Consider the following 25,920-nt stretch of genomic DNA (forward strand, 5'->3'; position numbering starts at 1 on the left):
GATAATTTCATGGAGATCCTGAAAATTCTGTGCCGTGGGGTTCGCCACTGTACGAAAATACACGAAGCGTCTCGGTGCTCGTCCTGCCCGAAGAAGGAAACAATATTCTTCCTCCTCTGTACCTAATAGGGGGATCTTGGCTGAGCCGTATTATCCTTGTGAAAAATTCACGGTCTCTAAAAGCACGACCATTCGGCTCTTCCGGAGCCCCGGTCGATCGTCTTGTATATTCGTCGTGTTCCACCGGTCCGGGGAATCCACATTTCCATAAAAGCACCGGCGTGCCGCGCCACCACCATCGCACGGGGATCCCCCGATCGAATCTTTTATCATTCTGCCATCTCTTCGAACGATCTCGCGTGCCTATCCGCGGTCCCTTAACGACGTTACAATGCGCCGATCGATGGGCATAATTCACGAACGGCAACGTTCCACAACCCCCGTGGCGGCTCTTTCATCCCTCGCTCCGCGTTCCGACATGGACGCGCGTTATACGCCCGCGTTAAGACTTAAATCATGCGCGCCCCCACAGTCAGAAACGACGTCGACGCCGACGTACACGGAGGCACGACTGTCGCCGCGTTGTTACGAGCAGTAATACAAACGTATGATAATCATGCGGCGTTGGAGATACCTCGCGACATTAATGGGTAGTTGGCAGAGAGCGGAATAGGCGGTTTACTCCCGGAATAGCGAGATTACACTGTACCATTGAAATACTTGTCGCTTGTACCGTGCAATTATTACCGCGGAAGAATTAAAATAAACCATGAATTGCGTCATCAAACTATTCGCTATGCTTGTTAGCAGACATTCTGGCAACGGTACAAGTTTCATAATATATACTACGGGGCTCAGAATAAGGGCTCAATTAAAATTCATTAAAAGTTTCCATATAAATAGATTTGTTCCGTATGATAATATGTATTTCGTGCATTATATTGAGTTCGTAAAGTTATATCTGAAATTAATTTCGCTAAAGCAATATTAAAGCGAAAATATTATTCAATCCGTTTTCATATCTATGAAAAAGCTTTCGTGGTCAACGCGCTGCTTTTTACAGATATATCTGCTGTCTTGAAAAAAATTGACAAACATTTATCTCCTGTCGACGTTGCAGCGCTGCAGGGAAAATTGACGGATCATTTTTGTTCTTGAGTTTTACCGCGCTCGGGATAGCCGACGTATTCATCGATCTGCTTACGACGCCAATTACGATGGGCTAGATACGTAATAGAGGCATTACTCTAACCGGTCGTTCTTCCGTAGTCGTAAAAAAATTCAGCACGTCGTAAGAATATACTCATCACCCGAAGTTTCACGCTCCCTGCCGCCTCGCACCCCGGCCGGCTGTGCAATCTTCGTAAAAATAAAGGAAATAAATTGCCGTGGAAAATGGAGGGACGGGGACCCGACTCTATCATCGCTCATCATTAAAAATTTTATATTATGAGGTTTACATCGCGTGAGACTTGGCGGAAATAACAGCGAACGCGGTGTCTTATCTGTAAATATTTTATTAGGTTAAATTAGGTATTAATCCTAGAGGTATCCTTGAGCTTTCAGTGCGAACTGTCTGCAACTCATAGGTTCTATAATGATAATATGGGCCATATGTATTAAGCACAGAGTGCAATTTAATATTAAATCCGGAAAAAATATAATTTTATATAATTTATTTCTTTAAAATTCGAAATATTTAATGTTGTTAACTGTTAAAAATATGAAGACCGTTGCACAATTGTGTAATTTGTAAAGCGCATATGTGGTAAAATAATAACAGAAAGCTCACAAAAACACCCGCTTTTTTTCATATATAAATGCATATTCTATTTTGATTATAAAGTGGCAATTAAAACGCACATTATGCGTATTTTTTATATTATTTTAGCATGCGCTGGTTCATTCATAACATAACGATGAAGACTACGAACTGTTTCTGAAGACTATGACGAGGACCGTTCTCTCAAATATAATTTACATAATACATCCTTATTCGGTGCAAACGTAATATTTTTAATTTAAATTTTAATTTAAATTTCGTACGTAAGTTTTAATAATTTTAAGGATATTATTTTTAATCAAATGTAAAAAAGTAATATTAATAATCACATAAATAAAATTAAATACAACTTGTAAAATATGTTTTCAGAAACATATGTAACTACAATACACACACACATACACACACATACGTCGATATTCCTCCTATTCGTGTTGATTGTTTCAAAATTAAAAATAATATTTAAAAGAAAATCCAGCGCCGCTTTCTGCTCGGTCGTATAAGTGCTGGAGCTTACGTTTTACTTGCAGCCTTATTTGCCGGGTTCCATGCGAGGCACGGAATTTAAAGGCTACTTGCATAATTTGGAGCGCCCTCGATACGATAGCGACATATTTCATCTCGAGTGAGCGCTCTTTCCACCACTTCCTCCACGAATTATCGGTACTTGGCCGACACGGCACGTACGTGCAACTGGCTCATGACTTGTGCGTATTTTATCTTGGCATAGTAATTAACTCCAGAGCGTCGTCGGGGTTTTTACACCGGCCGGGGCCGGCTTGCGCTGCGTGGAGCATCGCGAAACTCACTTGAGCGATTATAAATGCGCCGGAATGAGACAAATAAAGGATAAGGGTATTCTAGAGCCGCGAATGTTGCTGAGCTAGATAGGCGATTATCTTTCTCTTTATTTATTTCGAATTTCAATGGAGTAACACGCAGATTTGTGTGCCCATTAAATATTGCTTATTAAAATAAACATGATAATCGCGCTACATTGTTCTCTGATATTCGCATCTCGTTTCATATAATTATGGTAAAATGCAAACGGTCAATAAATATTACAAACACTCCGCAACGATATCATAGAGTGATTCTTTGTTGTCCTACATTGTTTTATCTATGAATATAAAATCCAATAAATCTAACTGCTAACAATAACGTATATAATTCATTTACGCGATATATATCAATACGCAAATAACAAATTATCCACGGCTATCAAATTTTATATTGTCGTTTTGTGTCCAACGCGTTTGTTTCGCGTATTTCCAACATCAGTTTTTGAACACGTCAAAATTAAGAGAAACGCTAGAGAAAATTTGACTGCACTTGAAATGCATATTGTTATAAAATATTATATACTCTTTTTGGGAAGGGCCACAATTCTATTCCCTGTGAAATAAATATATTTGTCGATTAAGCGAACAAAACGACATCGATATGATTGTTACCGATCTGCAGAGCGTCGGCGTATAGCCGGACGCATATATAGTTGTATCAAGAAGCGGAGCGTTGTCATCCGGCAAACCAATTTGTTGTTTTAACAAAATAAATTGCAAATTCGCGTAACGCGATTCTCTCGCCGAATTGGCGGAATACCCCCTCGCCCTCAGCCCTCGGTGTGAACTGCTGTTCAAATTGAATAATGAATCGCGTCCTGTTTTTTCGCTCCCGGGATGCGTCGCACTTCAAGATTAATTAAAAAGTGTCATTATTTATTTAGCGCGTAACTGCGCTTATACTTCGGATGCAATTACGTTGTGCGCACGGACAAACTGTCAGGCAGGCTGCCTGTATTTAAAATCCTTTGACGCTTAATTTCTATGCTCGTTGATGGGGAACAAAAAAAGTTTCGTTGAACACGCTGTATTAGGTAATCGGTGCACCGAAAGATTTACGTCGATTTTTAACATTTATATATCGTTCGGTCAACGATCCGATAATACTCCGATAACGTAATGCGAGCGATTGTGCATTACGGTAAAAGAGCAAGAAAAAACCCATTAAACGTAGGAAATTTTTTGACAGGGCCGGAACAAAAAAATTCGATAGCTAAATCTCAGGTAGAAACCGAGCTCGGAATAATTTGTTCTACGGCGAGCGGGCGGAACCGTGGGTAACTTAATACCTCGTCGCGTCGTCGCGTTGCGGAAAGTAAAGAAATCCGACGTGTACTTAATAAGTTTTCGGTAATAACCGCGAAGCTCGGATCTCCGTAGCGAGACGCTTGACTTCGCCGACTTGCCACGTCAGTGCCCTTATTACCCTCCTACTCCGCTAAAACCTTCCTCTCGCGTCAGAACGCGTAATCCTAATAACTGCCGAGTCGGGACCCGGGCAAGGCGGGCAATAACTATCAAGTGGAATTTACTCAGGATGTTTTTAAATCGCGAAGCGATAGCGAAGTTCTGATTTTGTTGAAACTGCCGCTTGGAGAAGCCGGCTGAAAATTCAGCCCTTTAATGGTCCCGCGGGAGTATCTCTTTCGACGATGAAATAATTTGCTAACGAACCATAAAGTAGCGCTCGTGGATGTAATGCATATCCGGAATATTGACGATAAGTGGCAGTTTTGTGGGAAGCCTCTCCGGGATGGATTATTCGAGTGGAAATTACGTGACGTATATCTGCGTTTGAAATCTATGAGGGAGAGAACTCAGGTGAGATCATAGCGTTGAAGCTATCCTTTACGCCGCCGGTCGAATTTTAGCGACGCCGGTGATGGCCGGCGCCGCGGAACAGTGAAATATGAATCTCGGTCGGCGAGCAGTCAACGAAACCGAGATAATCAAACGCTGCTATCTACCATTGCTCTCTGTAAATCCCAGAAGCAATAAAGTTGCGGTAGGGAACGGCAGGGAAGAGAGGGGTGAAATGGTGTACCTTCCGTTACCTTCTTCTTCCACGGTAGAATGGCTGCCACTGCCAAAAAGAGAGGGGGTGGGGAGGGGAGAAAGAGAGAGAGAAAGTGGAGGTTTTCTCCGACGATTTTTTAATTACTCGCTCGCAATCTCGCGTCTCCGCCCGACGTAAACGCCATTTCGCGAGAACGGCCGGCAGACAATTGGCAAGAGAGACGAAAGGCTGGCGCACGGAGATGCCTGTCGGAACGATCCCAGGATTTATGTTATCTCTGGAAGACTCGCGGGACGCACGGTGCACGTGTCGGGGAAACCGGATTGGAGGCAAAGAGGGAGGGGGGAAGGCGAGGGGCGAGAAACGTGAAGGTCGTTTCGGCCGATATATATACGAGGAAGGGAGGGAATCTCTTTCGAGGGCGCTCTGCGAATTCTCACCTCGCCATCCACGTAATCCTGCCTTCCCCGGGAGTCGCGCATTACCGCGTGCGCGCATATAGGTTGCATGATAAATGAAATAATGAAACTCGGCGTCTCTGGCTCTTCGTGCTTCGAGCTCCGCGTAATTAATAGGAGGAAACGCGACAAAGTGTTCGTTACGGCGACACCGTTTCAAATTTCGCCGTAGTGTAATGTACAGTATTAATTTTGCCTGCTTTATTATGCCACGCGTTTTTAATAATGTCTCTAACGCAGATATACACTGCGTGCATTACGTAATTGGCTGGATGGCAAAATCCTATTATTTGTTGCACGTCCAGGAGAGACGTTCTTTGAAAATTGAAAAAGAGTCGAAACGCTCGTTACAAGGATAAACCGTGTTAATAATATCGATGACACTTACCTGTGACTGGATTATGACAGATGTTAAAGATGTACATTTTCACGGAGCTATATGCAAAAATTTAATTTTCTGGCAAACGTTGGTTGACTTTAAAAACTGCGAAAATTAAATTACGGGCACATGAAAATGTAAAGAAAGAGAAAGTAGAAAGACACTCGGTCATAATTGATACCGCAAATATCTAAAAAAAAATCCAGGCCAGATTAAAGTTTTGAAAGCCATCCAAAGATCGACAGCGGTTCTCCATCCTGTTGGTTTTTATATCAACACGTTTATTCTGATTACGTTGAGGTGTGTATATATTTATAGAGAGAGATCTATAATTATTGTAGATACACGTAGTATGGTCGTCGCAATTTCAATTTTTGACACACTCGCGTTTCTCTCGTCAGGCACACCAGATGGAATTTCACTCGTACGCACATACACAAATACAAGCGCGCGGACCTCAGAAGAATGTACAAACAAACACACACACGTTTACTCATTCAAAAGATTATGTATAATTCAATATAGACGCAATTCCTCATTGTCGCAATTCTCGTTATGCATAGAAAGGGTCACAGTTTTGCCAGTGTTAATCGAAGGGTTAAAATCTGTAACATCAGTTAAACGTCAAAAATAATATCTAATAAAAAAATTTTGAATTTTGAATTTGCTAGAGCACCGTTTAGTATTTTAAGCTGCCAATTTTCGCACTTGATTGATATTCTTCTTCTTTTTAATTACTCGTCGATAATAACAATGACAATTGAATTGTAATTGTAATAACAACTTGTGTAACGTAAATGCAAAGCACTTGATTACGATGAATTCTATATCCGGGATAAACGAACGAGGAACGAGTGAACCTCGAATGTGCTCGAGAGTTGGGACGAAGAAAATTTTGTAGCGTGCCAACCACGTAATGGGCAATTAATGTTTATTCCGTATTCCAAAATTCGGACGTTGTGGTGTACACTTCGATATCCGATTAGATATTCAAAAGAAACTTGAATGGGGTATCTGTGCTGCGGGGATGGATTACGGATTTGGAGACCTCGGGGGAATTGTGCGGCGGTTATCGGTGGCAGTGATACGTAAGCGTCGATGAATATTCCGTTACAAAAGTGACTTTTGATGCTTTTTAGGGTTAGGCTTTTGGTGCTTCGCCGGTACAAGCTAATAGACTCGTGCCCGCGGAGTCCAGCCGCGGAGGCGCCGGGGTTCGGAATTGACTTTCAGATTTGATAAGCCGATGCAGATTTTCGTGTAAAGGCTTCTTTTGAAACTGGGCGAAAACGCGGCTCTGGGCAGATCACCATTTAGCCGCCCAAGAGGCTTCTCACCGGTGCATGCACGCCGCAATGCAGACTCTGTACAAAGTGCAACTGGAAGCTGTGGTGAAACGAATGTGCCCGTTCGAACGTGGCGATTTAACGGGCAGTCCTTATTTGCGGGATTTACTGTGAACAGGAAATACTACTCCTTTTTCCGACCGCGTCATGGATTGAAAAGTGCGATGTTAATCGGAACAAGGATAAAGCGTAATTATATAATAATTTGTTACGATTTGTTTACAAAAGTGCGTCTTCTATCAGAATTTTCTCATCATATTATTTAATTGTATCAGGATGTTATGAAAAAAGAAAGCAAAGTTTAAAAGTAAAATATATTTTTTAAAAATCGTAAAAGAAAATAGATAGTAAACTGGCTATTTAAATATTGGAATTCTCGGAAATGACATTCAGTATTTCAACAATAACTAAAACCTTTTTTATATTTGCACATTTATTTTGTAAAATGTGATTATTTATACCATATGATATATCACATTTTATTGTGATATTTCAGTCTGTTAAAGAATAATCTAAAACGTGTTAAGGCGATATAAATTTAGCACACTCGAAACTACTTAAACATCAAACTAGTCGGAAGTACAAAATAGCACGGACATGTATCAGCCTGCAGTAATTGCTCATTACGCGCGTTCGTTTCCCGCACGAACGCGGAAATTGGGTCGCGTCGCGAAACACGACGTTGGCCATCGTTTCTTTATTGCCGTCAAAATTTTCGCGGCGTTAGCGGAACCAGCCGCATTCACACGGTATTTGACAGAAAACGTGGAATGTATTGCAGCATGCGAGAAGCGAGAGTTTAGGGAGGAGACGCGAGGAGAAACGTGCGCGATCGTTAACGGAGCGCGTGCTTAAAATACCTGCGAAACCGGAAGGACTCCCGCCAATCGAACTTTTGTACATATGTACACGGGCACAGGTATGCGTACCGGGTGATCCACTGCAGCTACTGCACTGCAGCTATTGTATGCACCGTACGTGATACGAGTGATAAGTTATAACCTTATCAGGCTGGGTTGCATTATTGTGGCCAAACGTGTGCATAGATATTTCAAGCAATAAAGCGTAACATTATATGGATCTCATCAAAAACGATGGAAAGAATTTTAACTTGGAAAATCCAAATAAAGAATCCACGTGTTATTTAGTTACAATCGCGCAGGTTTTTTTTTCCACGAAGAAATACGTATAATTAAGAAAATGGCATCGCTGTAACAATAGAAGATTATGCGTTATCTTCAGTACAATAGAACAAGATATAAAAGAGAGCAACAGTTTAAACAATTCTATGTCTTTTCCGGGAGAAAAATCGATTTTACGGAGACTCAATTGGAGCACTCGAGGTATAATTCTCTTTTCTTTGTCCACTTCGATCTCGTTCGAGCGCCGGACGTAAAATATAAAAAAAGAACGGTCTCAACTCAATCCTTTCGTGAATTCTTGAAAATCCTTTAGTGCGACGCAAATAACTGCGACACTCTAACTATAATGGAAAGAAAAGCGAGTTTGAATACTCTAAAAATAACTCAAGTGTAACGTGACTTTCGATGTCTGTCTGCGTTAGTAAGATATTTTTTTGTAAGATCAAAATGATAGAGGGATCAATGTGTTTTTCTGCAGCAATAAGTTGCGAGAAAATCATGAAATAACAGCAAGCGCATATACTCACATATACATCTCTTTTGCTTTAATTATTCTTAATCCTCGATCGCAGATCGCTACCACAATCACGTTAACGTACATACGGTGAGAAATTCACGTGTTTGCGCTCACGCAGGCACATACGCATATACACATACAGGTGCGCGCGCACCACGCACACGTACATATACATATATCTTTATTTCCTTGTCTGACCATTAATCGTAATTCAATCGTTTAATTATACAGTTTCCGCCCTCTCTTTAAATGGACCCCGCCTAATTGGACGCCCAAAGACTTCACGATATACGCGGAGGTAATGTATTACGCACACTCTGAAAAAATATCTCGGCGCTGTACATCGGAGCATATATCTTACAAATTACGAAGGGGCGTTACACGAAGGAACGCTCGTCACGTCGACTTTCTTCGCGTTCGTCGACCGACGACGGTGGTCAATAACGATCAATTACGGTCGGGTACGTTGATGTCAATTAGCCACGAGAAAGAACGACGAAATACCAGAGTAAGGATGTAATTGATATACTCGGTTTGAATAAGAAACTAAATAATAATTCATGCCGAACAATAATCCCGGAAATTCGGAAAGTTCTACTTAAAGGAGAGAAGATTTGCACGCCAAGATCGTTATTCCTTTCTCGTGTGCTACTATTACGATTTCCCTGCGAACGTACCTTGTAATGTCGTTAGCGAATTCGTCGATAACGATCCTTCGTGCCTGTTCCGTCGTCCCTCAGACAAGTAGGGGTTTCACCTCGGGCATCTCGCAAATAAAGTCTCTCTTTTCTCGATTTTCCCTATGTACAAGGTATTTACAGTCTGTCTCCGTTGCGTAAATGCGACGAGAACCTATATATGCATAATATATATCTCTAAGATGTACACGTGTGTACATTTGTACGGTGCACAACGTATGGCGACGCGCGAAAAATACTTTTCGATCGCTTTTCATCATCTTGATGGCGAACTCAAAATGAGCGCGACATGGCAGTTGGGTTGTGCGTTTTGGCAGTCCTAGGATACACATTTGTCTTTACAAGATTTCATTGTACGTCACGTCAGTCTGCGTGTTCAATGGGAAGCGAAGATAAAAAATCGGCCGCTTAAACGGTGAACTACACGCGTTTATTATGCCGCGACTTGATATAAATTATATTTTCAAATTTATTTCTCATCTATTCTCAAGCTTTTCTTTTCTTTTTCATGGTAGAATGATTTTCATCGTAGAATTCAAGTTCTTTTAGCATTGCAAATTTGGATAGTCAGTATAGTTTTAATATAAGCGATTATACAAGTAAGATTGTCTTGGTAGGAATATAAAAACCGATAGCCGATTAAAAAAGATTCCGGACTGAGGTATTTCAATAAAGTTCAAACTCCAATTAAGTTTCGAAGAATATAGCACGATATAATTTACCGTCGGCGAGCCGCTTTCAATTTAACAGTTCTGCAACGTTATTGTCCCCGATCCCGTCGCAAAAATATTCTCCGATCGAACGAAACGTAATTACGGGTAATGCGTAGACGCACGTCGCTATTGAATGATGCGCAATGTACAAGGTACGTTAATTAGAATTAATATACATTTTTTCGGAGCGCAGCAGGCTCTTTATCAACGCACACGGTAATTTCGATAATAGTCTAAATTTACTCCGTGTCCTCGTCTCCTCGAGGAAAAGTTGCTATTTACAGTGCTTTACGGATATGAGGATGTACGTCAGGTCATCTTGGAAGAAACTCTCCTTCCGCATTATTGTTAAAACTTTGACTCTCGCTAAAAGTTCCGCGCGAATATCATTCCGTTCACATGTCGCGCGGTTAGATATACGAAAAGTCACGCAAATAGACTAGAAAATTGTAACGATGGAAGGATTTACACAAAGAACAGATTCGGCGCGTTCTTTATCCTTCCATCGTTACCGCGAAAGAGAAGATCGATAATCCGGATAATTTTATAGTTAGCAAATTTACTCTTACCTTGAAAGTTTCCGATAATATGCGGCATAGGGTATGGTGGGGCAGGTTAAGACGGATTTTTTGTTTGGGCATATATTTCCTGAACAAAGAGAGGTAAATTAAAGATCGGGATATCTATAGATAGAGGGACCTTTTGCGTACGTGAAAGTAATTTTTAATTTTTAATATGTTAAACCATTCATTCGAGTATGATTAATTATCTTCCAAACTCCTGCATTTGCCTCAATGTGCCCCACCCATGGGGCACATTGAGACAACCTATAATAATGACTTAAACACCATTTTTCAACATATGACTGTCCTTATTCGGAACAAAAAAAATTTACACAAAAAAGCCAACATAAATATTCATTAAAAAATCATAAAGCATTATAAAAAAATATTTCTTTCTTACTTCTCTTATTCTATATAACACAGCCATAACTTTATGTTATGGCATTAATATGTACCTAAACAATTAATATGTAGGGGAGACCAGGACAAACGCGGTATATACATATATACCTCTCCACACGTAGCAGTGCCCAGCAATATTTGATCAGATGCTGGACTCGAACCCGAATCCTCGTGGTTACGAGTCTCTGGCACTTATGCCACTAGACTACACTGCTCTCTCGTTGGTGATCCCCCGTAGGGGAGGAGGGCGTCGGATCTTGCGTTCTTCCTGTATTGGCTGAGAGAGGAGAAATCGATGTACCTATGTCTCGTAACAGCGAATGTAGATTTTCTATCCCGAGAGTAGGTATACTTTGTATTACAAAATAGGTATGAGGATAAAGAAGAGAGAGATCGTCGCGTTGAGTGTAATTTCGTAGAACGGCGCGTCTTTATCGACGATATGCTCCCTCCGTCTCTCTCTCTCTCTCTCCCCCTTTCTCTCAGAGTGTCGTATTGCGTCGATTACGTCGCGCCAAGTGCAACGGTAAATTTTGGAGAACGGAGAACGGAGAAGAGCCGCACCGCGAGAGAAAGATCGACTTATTTCCGCGAAAATCCGCAAAATATTTCCGCGCTGGCAGTCGCGACGCGAAACAAGTGCATCGTATAAAGCACAGTTACGAAAATCCGACGTGAAGATTTTCTCAATGTTGGACACGTTCTTGTCCTTTTTCCATTACCATCTGATTTTATTCTCCGTTGAAAAATACAATTTTGGGAACAATTCTGGTTTTATCGTAACGTAACATCATAAATAATTAATTTTACTTGTGTAGTGTATAATACTTAAAATTCTAAAATGTCACGTGAGAACTGATCTAATTAAATCTCGATCTGTCGACGTTTTTCTGAATTTAGGTACATATTAATGCATAAAGTTATGGCTGTGCTATAAAATAAGAGAAGTAAGAAAAAATATTTTTTTATGAATGTATGTTGGCTTCTTTGTGTAAATTTTTTTTGTTCCAAATAAAGACAGCCATATGTTAAAAAAATGGTGTTTGAGTCATTATTATAGGTTGCCCCATGGATGAGGCACATTGAGACAAATGCAGAAGTTTGGAAGATAATTAATTAAAAATTACTTTCACGTACACAAAAGATCCCTCTATCTATAGATACCCCGATCTTTAATTTACCTCTCTTAGTTTAGGAAATATAAGCCTAAACAAAAAATCCATCTCGACCTGCCCCACCATACTCTACCTTTTCCCGAGAATTCGAGGACGTTACCGGGAGGAGCGCCGCAAATCCAGGATTCAAAAGGTCGCGCACCACGAAGACGCGCACGATCGCCACGAGTCGGCGTATGCCATATCAGACGTAGTACTCGTTGACGTTGAGCGCGTCGGAGTCGCGTCCCTATACGCAGCTCTCCTGGGTCGAGATCAGGGGCGTGCGGACGGTGACGACCTCTCTCGCCGGGTGATGCTGCTTGCCGCTCATCACGGTGGCGACAGTGGAGTCCTGGAGCACGTTCGCCGTCGACAGAGGGGTGGTCGCGCATGACGGCGCGTTGGAGACGTCCAGTTTAGGTGGCCTGGCGTTGTGGTCAATGCAGGCGTAGACCGTGGCTTCTTTCGTGTACGGCTTGCCGCCTACGATCACCCCGAGACCGCTGCCGTAGCCCTGAAGACCACCCAAACCGCCAACTCCGCCGCTGAGACTAGCAAGTTTGGGGTCAGTCGCCAGGGTCGACAGGGTGGTGGGTCTCGCTAGGCACAGCTCGGCGTACGTTACCTCCCCGGATAACTGAAAGATGAAATTTAGGACGTGCTATACACAAAGAACGTTCGAACGCAAACGAAAGGGACTGTTGCTGCAAGAAAAAATCGTGCAAGCTTTTTTAACGAGACGAGATTAAGTTGTAGCGATGATCATCTAGCTAAGTGGCAAACGTGGATGGGAACGTAACTATGTATACTTCAGTTATGAACTAGGGTATGCGATAGCGAGCAGGACACTTTTCTGTTAACTCTAACTGAATGAGATTTATGGAAACGTACGATAATCGCCGGGTTCTACATGAGTCTTGAATCCGATTAGGGATTAAGTATGTGTATTGTTTCCATCGATCGAATCTGTCGCGTATTATGCAACAAGTCCGCTCGGATGTCTAATGATAGGGTAGACCGGGGCTCGTTGGCACAAGAGGCAAGTTGGCAATGCGTTCCGTGTTTAAATTTAAATAATCCCACGTCCGCGAGACGGTCAACTTTCGCGATAGAGCCGGAAAGCGTTCCTAAGAAACTAAGAAACTGAGGACGGTTCTCGCGTCGCATTTCCTCCGGTTCCAGGACTTAGATAATACGGACAGGTCTAACCGGGTCTAACTTTCGAAATTTTCACTCCTGAATATTCTCGAGGGACCGCCTGGACTAGTTGGCTCGTATTACGGAAACTTTTGACGGCGAGAGTTCCTTCGACTGTTTAGGACGGCAACCCTCGAGTGCCCGACGCCATTTCCTATAAATTGGACGCAAAACAACGCGGGAAATGTTTCGTCGCGATGGAACATTCAGGGAAAAAGTACGATGCAGACGAAATTGTCCACGGGAACGAGAGGTCAGGATTTTATCATGTAAAGGATCAGGAAGAAATCGCAAATTCCATAGATTTTTCAAAGCGTAAACCGGTTCTTGTATCGCGTTTTACATCAGGCTTTCTACCTACATTCTCTATGGAAATGTATATTTTATCGAGACTTAGCGAACTCCAACAATTTTCCACGAGTGCTTAAGGTTAAGGGGGAATTCAACGCCGATAATCGTTCATACCGCCCATTCTGAAAACGTTTTCAAATTCAGCGAAAAGATTTGAACAATCGGTGTTTAAAGAAAAAACAACAATTAACCGAGGGGAAACGGAATACGAAAATCCTTAGCGATAATCAAAGTTTTCCACTCTAGAGTTTTGTTCCTGCCGAGGTTTTACTAACAGAACTTTAGATCCCCGCGGTAATTAGCAATTAATTTGGTGTGAAATTGAGGGTGAAGTTGCAGCGAATCGTGACGAAAAGAGCTCAAGAGGAAATCGAGGAGAATTTGAAAAAGGAGTCCGCGCGCGAACGTAACGAGGTGAGTGCGATATTTCAATTCTGATCGTTCGTCGTTGCGAGTTACGAATGTAAATTTTCTCTTTCGCGTTTACAACCTGTCGGTTAATAATCGTGCCGTGTGCAAAATAATTTCATTCGAGAGGATCGTTATTTGCGTAATCGTAGCGTTAGAATTTCCCTGACCTCAGAATGTTTCCCAAAATTGAGAGGAGAGACGTGGACAGTGCAATTTTCTAGTTTCGAACTGCTGGAAGCGTTGCTTTCCGGTTGAAACTTTACGCACCGCCATATCCTCTCCGGATGGATACTGTTATTTCAAACTACACCGCTGGAGGACTTTCTTGAAAACGTTGGCCGAAGCTTCGCGAAGCTCGAAGGGAAAATAAGGGAAACGACGCGACAGTACGACAACGGCGCGATTCGGTGAACTGCTTTCGCTTCTTCCATTTCTTTGCACTCCACTTCCTCAGTTTCCCATCTCATTGGATGAACCTATTAACTTTATTAAAACGTCTTTCGCTCGCTTGTCTAACGAAATTCTCGTAATTTAAACTATCGACTTTAATTGTTTAAAGTGTCTCTCTCTTTGTTGCAAGCGGTTCGTATTGCATTCATTTCCCTCTCATGAAATCAGAACATCCCTTTACATGTAATGTCTGTAGCAACTATACTACGGTATATAGTTGTACCGGACGGGACAACAAAGTATAATTTAACATAGATTCTGGAGGGAATTGTTAGAGTTTGTTAGAGAATTGGCTTTTGTGCATTTGGCGGTTATTCACTAAAGTGTTTCGTATGATTATTATACGCTATTCAATTTCTATATTATGTATCTTATATATCAAAATGTATTAATATTAAGGCAATTGGCTTAAAATACAGTTAAATATAACATTTTCCAAATCACGAGGAATTTCACGTGAATGATGGGACAGAGAAAGAAGTGTACGTTAGAAGGACAGAAGAAATTGTTGAAATATTGATATAAAATAATGAACATAAAAAATATAGCGAGATATATGTATAAAATACAATTTATAAAATATTTATTAACACAACATAATAAAAACAAATTCATAATATATTATTTTTATTTTATTTGCGAATAGCTATGTATATGCACAGGAGGAGTATAACTGAGTGATTTGAAGAACCTTAGCATATGCATTTTTATGAAATTTCAATGACATTCTTCATTTTCGTGTTCGCCATATTGGATTTGTAAATTTGAAATTTAATCATATTTGACATCAATGACCGTAAAAATTTTATATATGCATTTTTATGAGATTTTGATGAAATTTTCATTTTTCGCGTCCGTCATATTGCATCTGTCATTTTGAATTTTGAAATTTAAACCTCCGTATGACATCAACGCAATTTACAAAAATCCCATATGCATTTTTATAAGATTACGATAAATTTTATTTATTTATTTTTGTTTACCTTTATTTTCCCATCAGCTATATTGCATCTACTCTTTTAAATTTTACAAACCAATTACAAAGCGTTTACACATGCATTTTTGTAGTTAACAATAATTTTTCAAATTTGAGTTAAATACTTATAGTGTATTATGCAATGTATCTTCGGGAATTAGTCTTTTTGTCGATATAAAATCGAGGAAATTAATCAATTTTACTAAAAAGAGAACGCGGTACTTACCGGCAAGGTTGGATAATTGTTATAGTCGTTATGCGAATAGGCGGGAAGTCCTTGTAGATGATTATTCGTCTGCTGGGTCGGAAGGGACGACGGTGGAAGACCGTCCGGTGTGTTTTGCGTTGCCAACGGTGTGCCGGAAGTCGAGCCGGTCAGCTGATAATCTGAATCTTTCGTTTCAAGTACATTAAAAATTTCCACTTTGCTTCGCAGCAAGATATTATCGAGTATGCTCTTGTTGAAAAGTTCACGTCTGTTTTTCAAAGGGATCTCGACGTATCGATTGGAACTTGCAAGTAAACGTGAAAACTTTTCAAATAACATGGTAAAGTTGTACGAAAAGCACTTATTAAAAATAAAAATGTATTCTTGACATGTATTACTACAGAATAAATATGATGGTTTCTCTTGGTTCCTATAAATAATATTTAAAATAAATCATATATGTACATTTATACAAAAAATATAAGTAAGAAATAAAACATTTTTATTCTGCACGCCATAAATTAATAATAACAAATTGTGCTAGTTTCAATTAAGATTGAATAATATAATCTATTTCATTAAAAATGAATTAGATATTGTAAAGCGTTATAGCTACGCGAATTATTCATAGAGTTTGCTGTATCATTCATTGAAAAGAAAACCGCGATATAATGTGTTCGTTATGTTAAACTATTTGAATCATTAATTCATTTCGTAATGACGCATTGAACTTTATCGTAATAAACTAATAACTAGGAGGCATTACTAATGTATATCGATACCCGGCTTAATTCATCGAGGAGCAGTAAGCTAATGCGATATGTTAATTAAATAGTAATTTGTACATAATCAGATATCGTTTCGATCGTTATTAAATAATTAACTAAGTAATATCGCGTCCAGAGTAATTTTCTTTATTAAGTTAATACTATGTATCTCATTTTCAGACGACAAATTAGCGTCCCGGATATATTTCGGTCTCAGTTACAAATATAAAATGACTGATAATTATAAAGGAAATAATTTGCCTTCTTTTTTTTTTTTTAGAGAAATTCGTGTCAGTATTTTGTTGATTGCGACAAAAAACCGAGAAAATATATGCGTCTATAAAAAATTTAATATCAAAAAGATGGTAAAGAATTTATTCACAATATTGCTTTAACAAACTCATCAGCGCGATGGTAACCGTTCGAATACGTTGCGTATCGGATTCGCATAAGCGAGCACGATGAACAAGTCTCTCTCGTAATCGGGTAATTTATTAACAAGTCCGGGGTTAAGTTCTATGGTTACCAGCTGTATATTCAACCATAACCGCGCGTTCGGCAATGCTGTTCTCGCGGTATTACTGCGAGCGATGTAATGACGCATAGCATACCGCTGTGCGATGCTGACGCTGTTAACGAATCGCGCCGCGTTCGCAATAGAGTCCGCTGAATTTCCGGTCCCGAGTACGCACTTGGTCAAGTGTTCTCGATCGCTGTCAATCAGATATTACGCTTGAAAGCCAGCGGCGGGCAATGTAGCTGATAAAATTCCCATGTCGAGTCGAACCCTCGGAACAGAAACGTTAACCCTGCCGGTTCCTTTCTTGTTTTTTTCTTTTTTCGTAAAAATTTGTTTGAGTAAAACTGCACTTCTGTATGATCTAATATTACTCCAACCGAATATCATTATAAAAAAATATCTCTATTATACCTCTATTGTACTTTTATCATAAAAAAATAAAAAAATTTTATTAAAAATTCTATATTTAAAAATGTATAGTTTATAAAAAAAACCAAGAAATTTAAAATGTTAGGAGCAAAGCGTACAGTGTAGTTTTTATTAAAATAAAGACAGATTAAAAAGATCTAAAAGGATCAAGGGGGTTAAACAGTTAGAAATCTCGTTTTGGCTGATTCTTTTTAATTACAATACAAATTGAAAGTCTGGTACGTCTAAAGTAAATTCGTTAAAGCGTACGCCAAAGAAAAGTGGAATAACCATCAGACACTATTTCGTTCATATGATGAGAGTAATTAAGCGTCTAATTTCAAAGACAGAGGATAAAGGAGAGGAAACTGAAACATTATTCACGTACAATTTTTAGATTTGATATATAGTACTTCGTTATTATTATCGACGGCACGAAATTGAGAGTTTCTCTCGACGTCATTATTTGTACCTATCATTTTTCTCGATCATTTACGTAGTAATAAATTTACGTGCGATTCTTCGACTTTAAAAGAAAGAAAAGTTGTGATAAAAATATAGAATTTGTGTTTTATACGAGTGGAAGTTTTCGCGTTACCATTCAAAAGACAGGGTGTCGATGGCAGTAATCTTGCATCGCGTTACGTCTTGTCTTTCGTCGCATGCAGAGCGCGGGATACCTACATGCGTTAAATATTTTCAGAGCAAACGTGAATTGAGCGTGCGTCAATCGACGTATATCGCGCAGCGATATGCGTTTACACGTTGCTCGTCGTTACATATACAGCGAGCATTGCGTTACCGCGCGCGATTTACGCGGCCAAATAATTTCGTGCATCGTTCGAATTCTCGCAACCGTGCGCTCCGCGTCGAATACGCATAGAATACTTTCGAATTTTTTATTTACGCATTTCTCGCATAAAGCGTGCATCAAACAACGCAAATATTAAACAATTCGGTGATAAAAACCGACAGGCGTGATACGTTTGATCAATGTCATGTAATTTTTCGGGTATACTAAGCATTTGACGTTCGCTTTTTTATTAACCATTCACGTTCTCGTACAAAGACGGTCCCCTACCTTTGTTGGTCGGCACAACGTCCGGATTTCTGTCGTCCGCGTCGTAAAGGTCCTCCGAACTCGGTGCGGTAGCCTTCTTTAGAGGTAAATCGCCCGGCCTTTGAGCTCGCCTCTCGCTCCTCATTTTCAGGGCGGCTAGGATGGCGACGGTGATGAGCAGGAGTGCGGCGACCACGCCGATCAGGCTCCCGAGTAACGGAGTGAACTCGAAGGGTACCGGAGTACCTGTGAACAAAACGCGCACTGCTCTCGTGCAAGTACGTCGATGGCAGTTTTTCCGCTCGCGCGGATATATTGAAATATTGCGGTTACGTTGGAAAAGAAAAAAAAAAGCCTTTCTCAGAGAATCTATCCAAACGCGTCGGTGGGATCGATAAAGTACGGGTAAGTGTGGCGGCAATATGTTTGGTAAATAATGCGAATACGCCTCGTGTATTTGTGCGCGAAACGCGCTTTTGTGCCCCGGAAATATTTCATTCGCGCAAAACAATAAACCAGCCTTCCGAGGGAAGTACCGGGCGGGACAATTTTCCGGACGGGCTGCGAGGGTAAACGGGTTAAACGAGTTAAAGTCGCGTTACGCCGTAAAAAGATTCGCGATATTTGGCCCGCGCGAGAACGGAGCCATCTGACTATACCTACCTACCTACCATTTCTAAGATTAATGAATTCGAATCCTTTTGATATCTCTCCGCGTTTAAACACCGCTCCCGGGCGACGTTTAATTTTCCACGCCGGCCGTCTTCCGCCACGTCTTCCCTCCGTACTCGCGCGCGCTCGCACACCACTCGCTCGCTATACCCGCTCTCCACCAGTCCGTTTTTTAATCTCTTTCCTTAGCCCGAACCCTCCTGAGAGACATCGCTCGTAATTGCCACTCGTTTTAGTCACGAGCGACCGAGTGTTTTTACTCCGTGCTCCGATGCACAGCCAAAGTGCACGTTAATTTTTAATCAAGGCGAAAGTGCACCGAGGCACCCATGATATTTACCCGCCATCTACCTTCGTCACCTCTGCTTTTCCCCTATTTCCGTTCTTAACTTTAGTTGATTTTTACAGATGTGTTTTTGTTCGGCGATTTGTCCCTGTAGTTTCCTTGTAAGGTATTTCAGGATAGAATATTTGTAATTTTATATGCCACAAATTTTGACACATTTGACGAGTGGAATTTAGAAAATTGTAAATTGTACTTGGAAATTTTCCATATTTACTTTAATTTGAGCGAGGAAATGGGATTTTTCAATATTACAAGGATTTTAATTTAAAAATATCACTGGATGCTCATAAAATTTTGGAATAATAGGATGAGTAAAATCAATTTACACGTAAAGAGAGAATATATAGTTGACTATTTCAGTTGCAAGGATGCTCGTTTCTCTCGATAGATTAAATGCTCTGTTGAGTTACAGCAGAAGCGATATTTTGTTGAGGATGTTTTTTCTTTCATTCATCATTGTTTTGTTTTTCAAAAATTCGGTTGATTTGACAATTCGATTGATTAAAATTGTTAGTTTTATTTACAACAATCGTTATTTTGTCGCTCGTTATTTGACTTTCCGCGGGGAATGTCGTTCCGCTGGAAAATCATACTCGACTGCAAAACAAATACCGCGGGGTTACCGTTAAAACCGACGATACTGCACGTGACGATTTATAAATTACGATTTTCGTCCCGTGGGTATGGAATCCTATTTATTTTTCGTAACGCGAAAGAACTTTTAATATACACACTCCCACCAATAATATTTGCCGAACCGCGCGATACGGTGCGGTACAGCTGTCGTAAGCCGGAAATTTGCACATCGCGGAAGTTTGCGTAATACGCGGTAAATGGAATTAAGCTCGCCTGCGTCGCGAGTATTTGCGTATCGCGGAAATAGAGCGCGCCTTCTTTTTTTTTCCCCGGGACCGATCAAATTAAAAACTATAGTAGAGAGATCTCGGGCGAGAGAGCTGGCCGGCTCTCCTCGCGGTGTATTTACTATTTACATCATAGGAATCCGCGCGTGGCCGGTATCGCCATGTATATGGGGGTTGCGCGCGTTATACGTGCAACGTGTTAATTTGTATTTCACGCCGTGGCGCAATATCGGGGGAGCACGGTGGACGACGAGCTCTGAGATTTCAGAAGCGCTGCTCCAGTTAGCGCATCCGTGCCGGCGTGGTCAGGCGTTCATGCGGACGGGGAGGGATCGCGAGATCTTCCTGCGTTTATCGCGTACGAGGCGACGACGACGCGACGGTGCACCGGCGACCAAGGTAGGTGGCTGATCCCGGAATTTTATTAAAGTTTCACACTCGCCCGGCTCTCGCGGCGAGAGGATCGATTTTCGAACCGACTACTCCGCCCGCATACGTACCCCGGTTTATATACCCGGTGTATATGCACTACGGGTAGTGCGCGGCGCGACGGGTGCATTCACCTGAATCGCACCGTGGAAACTGACCGAGAGAGCAATTTCACTTGTAAATTCGTCCCGGACCGATATATATATATAGATATACATATGTACACGCGCGCGCGTACACACACACACACACACACACACGTGCATGCACGCCCGGGTCGAGTATATCCGTTCTAGGAGAGCAGTAGATTCTGAATCTCTCCGCGTCGGTCGAGATCCTGCCACCCAGAAATCTACGGAATGAATGCGCCGGGCGAGGGATGGATTCGACGGGATTCATCCTCTCGGGCGTCTGGACCGGGATCAACCGCGTGGGATTCGTCGGTGATGGCTCAGCTAGCGCGCGGCTCGCCTTTCTTATGGACTCGTAAGTCGACGTACCCCGTTTACGAGATCCCTTTGTCTCTGTAGCGGAATATACGATGTATGTACGTCTATAGTGCGCTCGGTTGCGCCAGACGCGCGAGAATCGAGAGTTATATGCAAATGAATATTCACGAGAGGGGGCGAAGTTTGTCAAGGGAGTTCTCGTGCGATCGAGAGATTCCCTTGCGATGTTATATCAATTTTCCGCGATTTTACGGCGAGTAATCGTGCGAGGATCCTATCGGCGCGTTACTCTCACAGAGACGTTCGTTGAGACGATTATATCGCCTGCGGGAAGTATCGCGTCACTCTCATAGATCTTTCCCACTTTCGTAATTACAGGTGGACGACGAGATTAATTCTCGTAATTACTCATGATATATCCTGTCTCTGACTACTCGCGCCTCGCGAATATTATTCATCTCCTCTCCTCGGCAGGATGGAATTTCTCTCAGTCTTTACCGAGGCGCAAATCCTGGCCTCCTTGGCCGCGGTATCGAATGAGAAAAATAAACCGGCACCCCGTGGTTCAAACGAGCCAACGTTTCGAAGGGGCATTCGTGTTTCGAAGGAGCACGAAGTAAATCTGGCCAGTAGCGTTTTACGCACCGCCAGAACTGCCGCCAATTTTTGGCCGAAACCGTTTCGTGTAAGTGGATTGGAAAACGTCGGAATAGATTACCATTCGAGGCGGGCGGACGGCCGTTCCGTAGAACAATCCACATACACCGGTACACGTGACGTGGATATAACTTACGTAATATCCACCCAGGTGGATCGCGCGCACGTATGTGTGTGTATGTGTGCGCGTGCTCCGCCGATTGAATTTCTCGACCCAGATGCTCAATTTTCGCGGTGAAACCTTTCGCATGGTCCAAGTGCTCTTTAGCTGCGAGAAACGACCGGGCCGGTATATCGAGTTCGACTCGGGGATACGGATCGGATGAGCGGATTAAAACGTTACACGGACAATCCGCGCGGGTCCGTTCGATTTAATTCGCTAATTCGATTAACCCCCGGCATTCTCCGGTGACTCTCATAATTTATAGAGCGACGCTGCGCCAGTAATTCGTACGTATACTCCTATCAAATTACTTATTTCGGTGATGCAGAACGCGATCGATAACGTCAGGGCCCGAAGCGCCTGGTTGTCTAATTCCGACATTGTCAATCATCATTAATCCCGATTGGACTAACGTCAATTATGGATCTAGGTAACATCGTCTCTCGTATTCCGCAGGAATTAAGTTTTCTCGATGGATTATTGTCTTATTGCGAATTCTACGCGCCAATAGTACGTTAAACTTTTCTAAGCAATGTAATTAATTCGTCATTCAAAGTAATACTAATCGCGGAAGGAACGTTTTTTTTTGCCCATATTTTCACAACTCTACGGATTCCGATGAAAGGAAATATTTCTAGCACAACTTACCAGTCTGCTTCTCGGCGACTTTGAGCGTGAAACCCTCCAGCCGCGCCGGCTCGCTCCTTCCCTTCGCGTTCACCGCGTACAGAACCATATGCAGCACTTTGCCCGGTTCCAAGCCCTGCACAGTGAAAGCTGCATTCTCTCTGGATGTGACGTTAGCCTGCAGGACCCCCGTGTGCTGATCGAACACTTCAAGGAGGAAGTGTTGAGGCTGACCACCGTCGAAACCAGCGGTGCATTCCACCGAGAGAGATTCGGTGGTCTGGTTGGTCAGCGTGCAGTTGTACGGCGCTTCCGGCTTGCCTGTACGCGCCATTAACATTGTGTTTACAATTCTCTCCTTCCCTGTCTCTCCATCTCAACGAAAATTATTTGAGAGATACTGATTTAGCAACGAGATACTGACTACGCTGTTCCGGCGCGGCGGCGCGGCGTTGCGAAACTGCTCGGCATGCAGATTCGCAGAACGCTTCCCGGAACTTTTCCCGGAAATCCTTAGCGACTCACGAGAGGTCGGAGCGCGGGCATTACCGGTGTACACCGCGTGCGTATACTTACCCGCAGGAATGATGTGAAATATGCAGGCATTCTTCTGCTGGCCGGCCGTGTTGCTCGCCCAGCAGAGCACGGTGCCGTAGTCCATTTCCGTGACCGGCCGGTATGTGAGGATGCTCTGAGTATGTCTAGTCGAGTTCTTGTAACGCGCCTGCGGCACGTCCTCCATCTCTTCGGTATTGTTGAAGGTCCAACGGAAGCTCTCCGGCGGCGGATACGCCTCGACCCTGCATATCACCCGCGCGTCCTCGTGCCTTGCCACTCCGTAGATTCGCTTTTGATCCGGCACGCAAATCGGTTTGTCTGGGAAAAAAACGGACGCGAGCGACCTTATTAAATCAGCCCGAATGGCCCCGAGTGGCTTTTGTTCTATTTGATTTACCAAACTTTGAGAGTCTAAACGTATTCGGTGTAGCTTCTTTAAATTGTATTTATTCTTATATATATATATATATATATATATCCGTTTACGTTGATATAGAGACAAATATACATTTCTCTTGTTTTCTCCACTTTATCTCTCGACTTTAACATATTCGTGGCTCAAAGAACGTTCGTAATGGCTAGCGAGTAATCTCGGAGAGTATAAAAATTTACTGTTGATAAATCAAAACGGTCGATTCTCTTACAGCGCATACAGCGAACAGAGATAACCGTAACATACGATATGGAGACCGAGAACCGAGAAGTTTACGCGCATTTATTAAAAGTGCGAGAGGTGCGCGGCGCGAAGCGGGATGACCACCGCCCGGCTTTTCGAGGGGAGATCGATGGGCATTATTCGCTCGCTCGCTTGAATAGTTTCCCCATTTTTTCGCGGCGGAGTGAGTAAACGAAGGTCGAACGGGAGGTATGGGGGAATCCCAGTTTGCCGGTTCGGAATAATTTGTTGGTTCGCTGCGGATCGCCCTATTTTTCTTCCGCCACCCCCCTCGCCCATCCTTCATCCCTACGGCCATTTTCAATGTGTTTTTAATGAATAATCATGCCGACATCTTGATATTTGACGTTTATTCACGAATAATATCCCCGAAGCCTCATAAACCCGGTGACCAATTACGCGGCTAGACTGTGTCGCGATTCTCCCTAAAGTCACCTCGAAGGCGCTTGGCGCTTAATAATGTCGCTATTTAAATGTCAGTCATCGGTTACATTGCCGTGTCGTTTACAGTGTGTATTACGTTGAAATATTTGCGACGTTGAGCACCGCTTTGACGGGCAAAATAATTACGGGGATTTTGGGCGGGAAATGAGAAATAATCGAGGTTGGCTTTGTAAAGACCAAGAGAAAAGGCAGAAACGATATTTTCGGCACAAAAGGTCGGAGAGAAGATTTAAAGTTGTTTGAAACAAGATTCTTTTTCTGTACAAACGAGAGGTACTTTCGCATAAACAAATGCGAGCCGGCATACATTTTTATCTACATTTTTGCTACGCGACGGATATCTTATGCTGCATATAATATCAATGATGGTATAGAACACTTACACATGATCTTGAGCTCCACGATGTTGCTGTAGCCGTCGCCTTCGACGTTGCTGGCGACGCAGGTGTAATTTCCGGCCTGGGACCGATTCACCTCTCTGAGAGCCAAATCGTATTGCTGGACTATCACGCCGTTCTTCGCGTTATTCTGAATCACGTTTCCCTGGAACAATGCGCATTCGCGATTAGGTCGAAATGCCGTTACTATCTCTCGACTAGTCTTTATTATTTCCAATCTACATGGTAATACAATCATCATTGTCATCGATAACTCGTGACTTATTCTTGTGCGAATTTGTGCTTGGATCAAACGCTTTAAATACTTAAATATACTTATGAAAACAAAGAGACGAGGATCGCGGGGTTTCACAAAGCACGAAATAATACATAACTTTTGTCCAGGTGAAATTCATGTTCAAGGTGAAAGTATAAGCTTTGCAATAAATGGGTTTCACTCAGTACGACGGGGACGGGGATTTTACTTAATTAAATGGGGTTTTATTAATATCGAGTTAATTAACTGCCCCCCCAACGACGACGACGACGGTAAAGTTGGACATTCCGCGTATTTACAAAGCATTTATGGACACCGTGCCATAATATAACGTACTATATTAAACAATACATAATGACGTCAGCGACGTTGGAGGTAGAAAGGACGCGAAACATGAATAGACATTGTCGGGGAAATGCAAGGAGAAACAACGCGTAATGAGATCTGCGAATATAACGTCGATGTAAAAACGGCGTCAGCGGAGCGAAGAAGTATTATACCACCATTTATATCGGTACACCGTTTAGCGTCGGCTACACCTTCGGAAGCGGAGTCTTCGAGTAACGTTGAAGATCAAGCTTTCGTGCTACATGCAAAGGAAAACCCCGATACGTCCGAGATAAAATTTATCGAAACGAAATTTATTACTATGTGTTCCATTCAGAAAATCACGTTGTAGCCGTTTTAAGTAAACAGTCGCGAAGTGGTCAGTGAAAACAGTACGTCCACTGCATAAATAGAAATTTAATCAAGATAAAGGATGAGCTAATTTTATAGATGCACTTGAGATTACATCAAAGGATACTCTTTTGCATAATTGTGTTATGTTTGCGTTCCACTTCGCGAGTCGGATAATATTTGGAGAGGTAGGAAGAGGTTTTAGGCATGCGGAAAGTTTGTTTCCTATTTGTCGGTTACGGCTACAATAGCCATTATTCTGAGCGAACAGTTTTAGGAACTATTCAAGCGTAAATATATCACTCGCGAGAGAATCCAGAGGTCATTGTTCAAACTCAA

At 42.1% G+C, this 25,920-nt stretch overlaps 1 protein-coding gene and 1 long non-coding RNA gene across 7 annotated transcripts in view; one reads left to right on the top strand and one right to left on the bottom strand.

The window, feature by feature from the left end:
- LOC143908063 (uncharacterized) overlaps positions 1 to 25,920 on the top strand; it is a 182,088-nt gene that overhangs the window by 75,863 nt on the left and 80,305 nt on the right. The gene's annotated exons all lie outside the window — the stretch shown is intronic.
- The window catches only part of LOC143908059 (synaptogenesis protein syg-1), a 356,526-nt gene continuing 340,303 nt past the window's right edge, over positions 9,698 to 25,920 (bottom strand). For 5 of the 6 annotated variants that reach the window (XM_077425339.1, XM_077425335.1, XM_077425336.1 and 2 more), the window contains 6 exons: positions 24,633 to 24,792; positions 23,148 to 23,447; positions 22,593 to 22,892; positions 18,387 to 18,629; positions 15,629 to 15,795; positions 9,698 to 12,654 (listed from right to left, as the gene is read on the bottom strand). In XM_077425339.1, coding sequence (XP_077281465.1) covers positions 12,265 to 12,654; positions 15,629 to 15,795; positions 18,387 to 18,629; positions 22,593 to 22,892; positions 23,148 to 23,447; positions 24,633 to 24,792 — 1,560 coding nt within the window. In that variant the 3' untranslated portion in view covers positions 9,698 to 12,264. The remainder of the gene's footprint in view (positions 12,655 to 15,628; positions 15,796 to 18,386; positions 18,630 to 22,592; positions 22,893 to 23,147; positions 23,448 to 24,632; positions 24,793 to 25,920) is intronic. The other variant, XM_077425337.1, reaches the window with a different exon arrangement.

Source organism: Temnothorax americanus, unplaced genomic scaffold, assembly GCF_048541705.1.
Source record: "Temnothorax americanus isolate GAGA-0224 unplaced genomic scaffold, ASM4854170v1 Scaffold9, whole genome shotgun sequence".
NCBI lineage: Eukaryota > Metazoa > Arthropoda > Insecta > Hymenoptera > Formicidae > Temnothorax > Temnothorax americanus.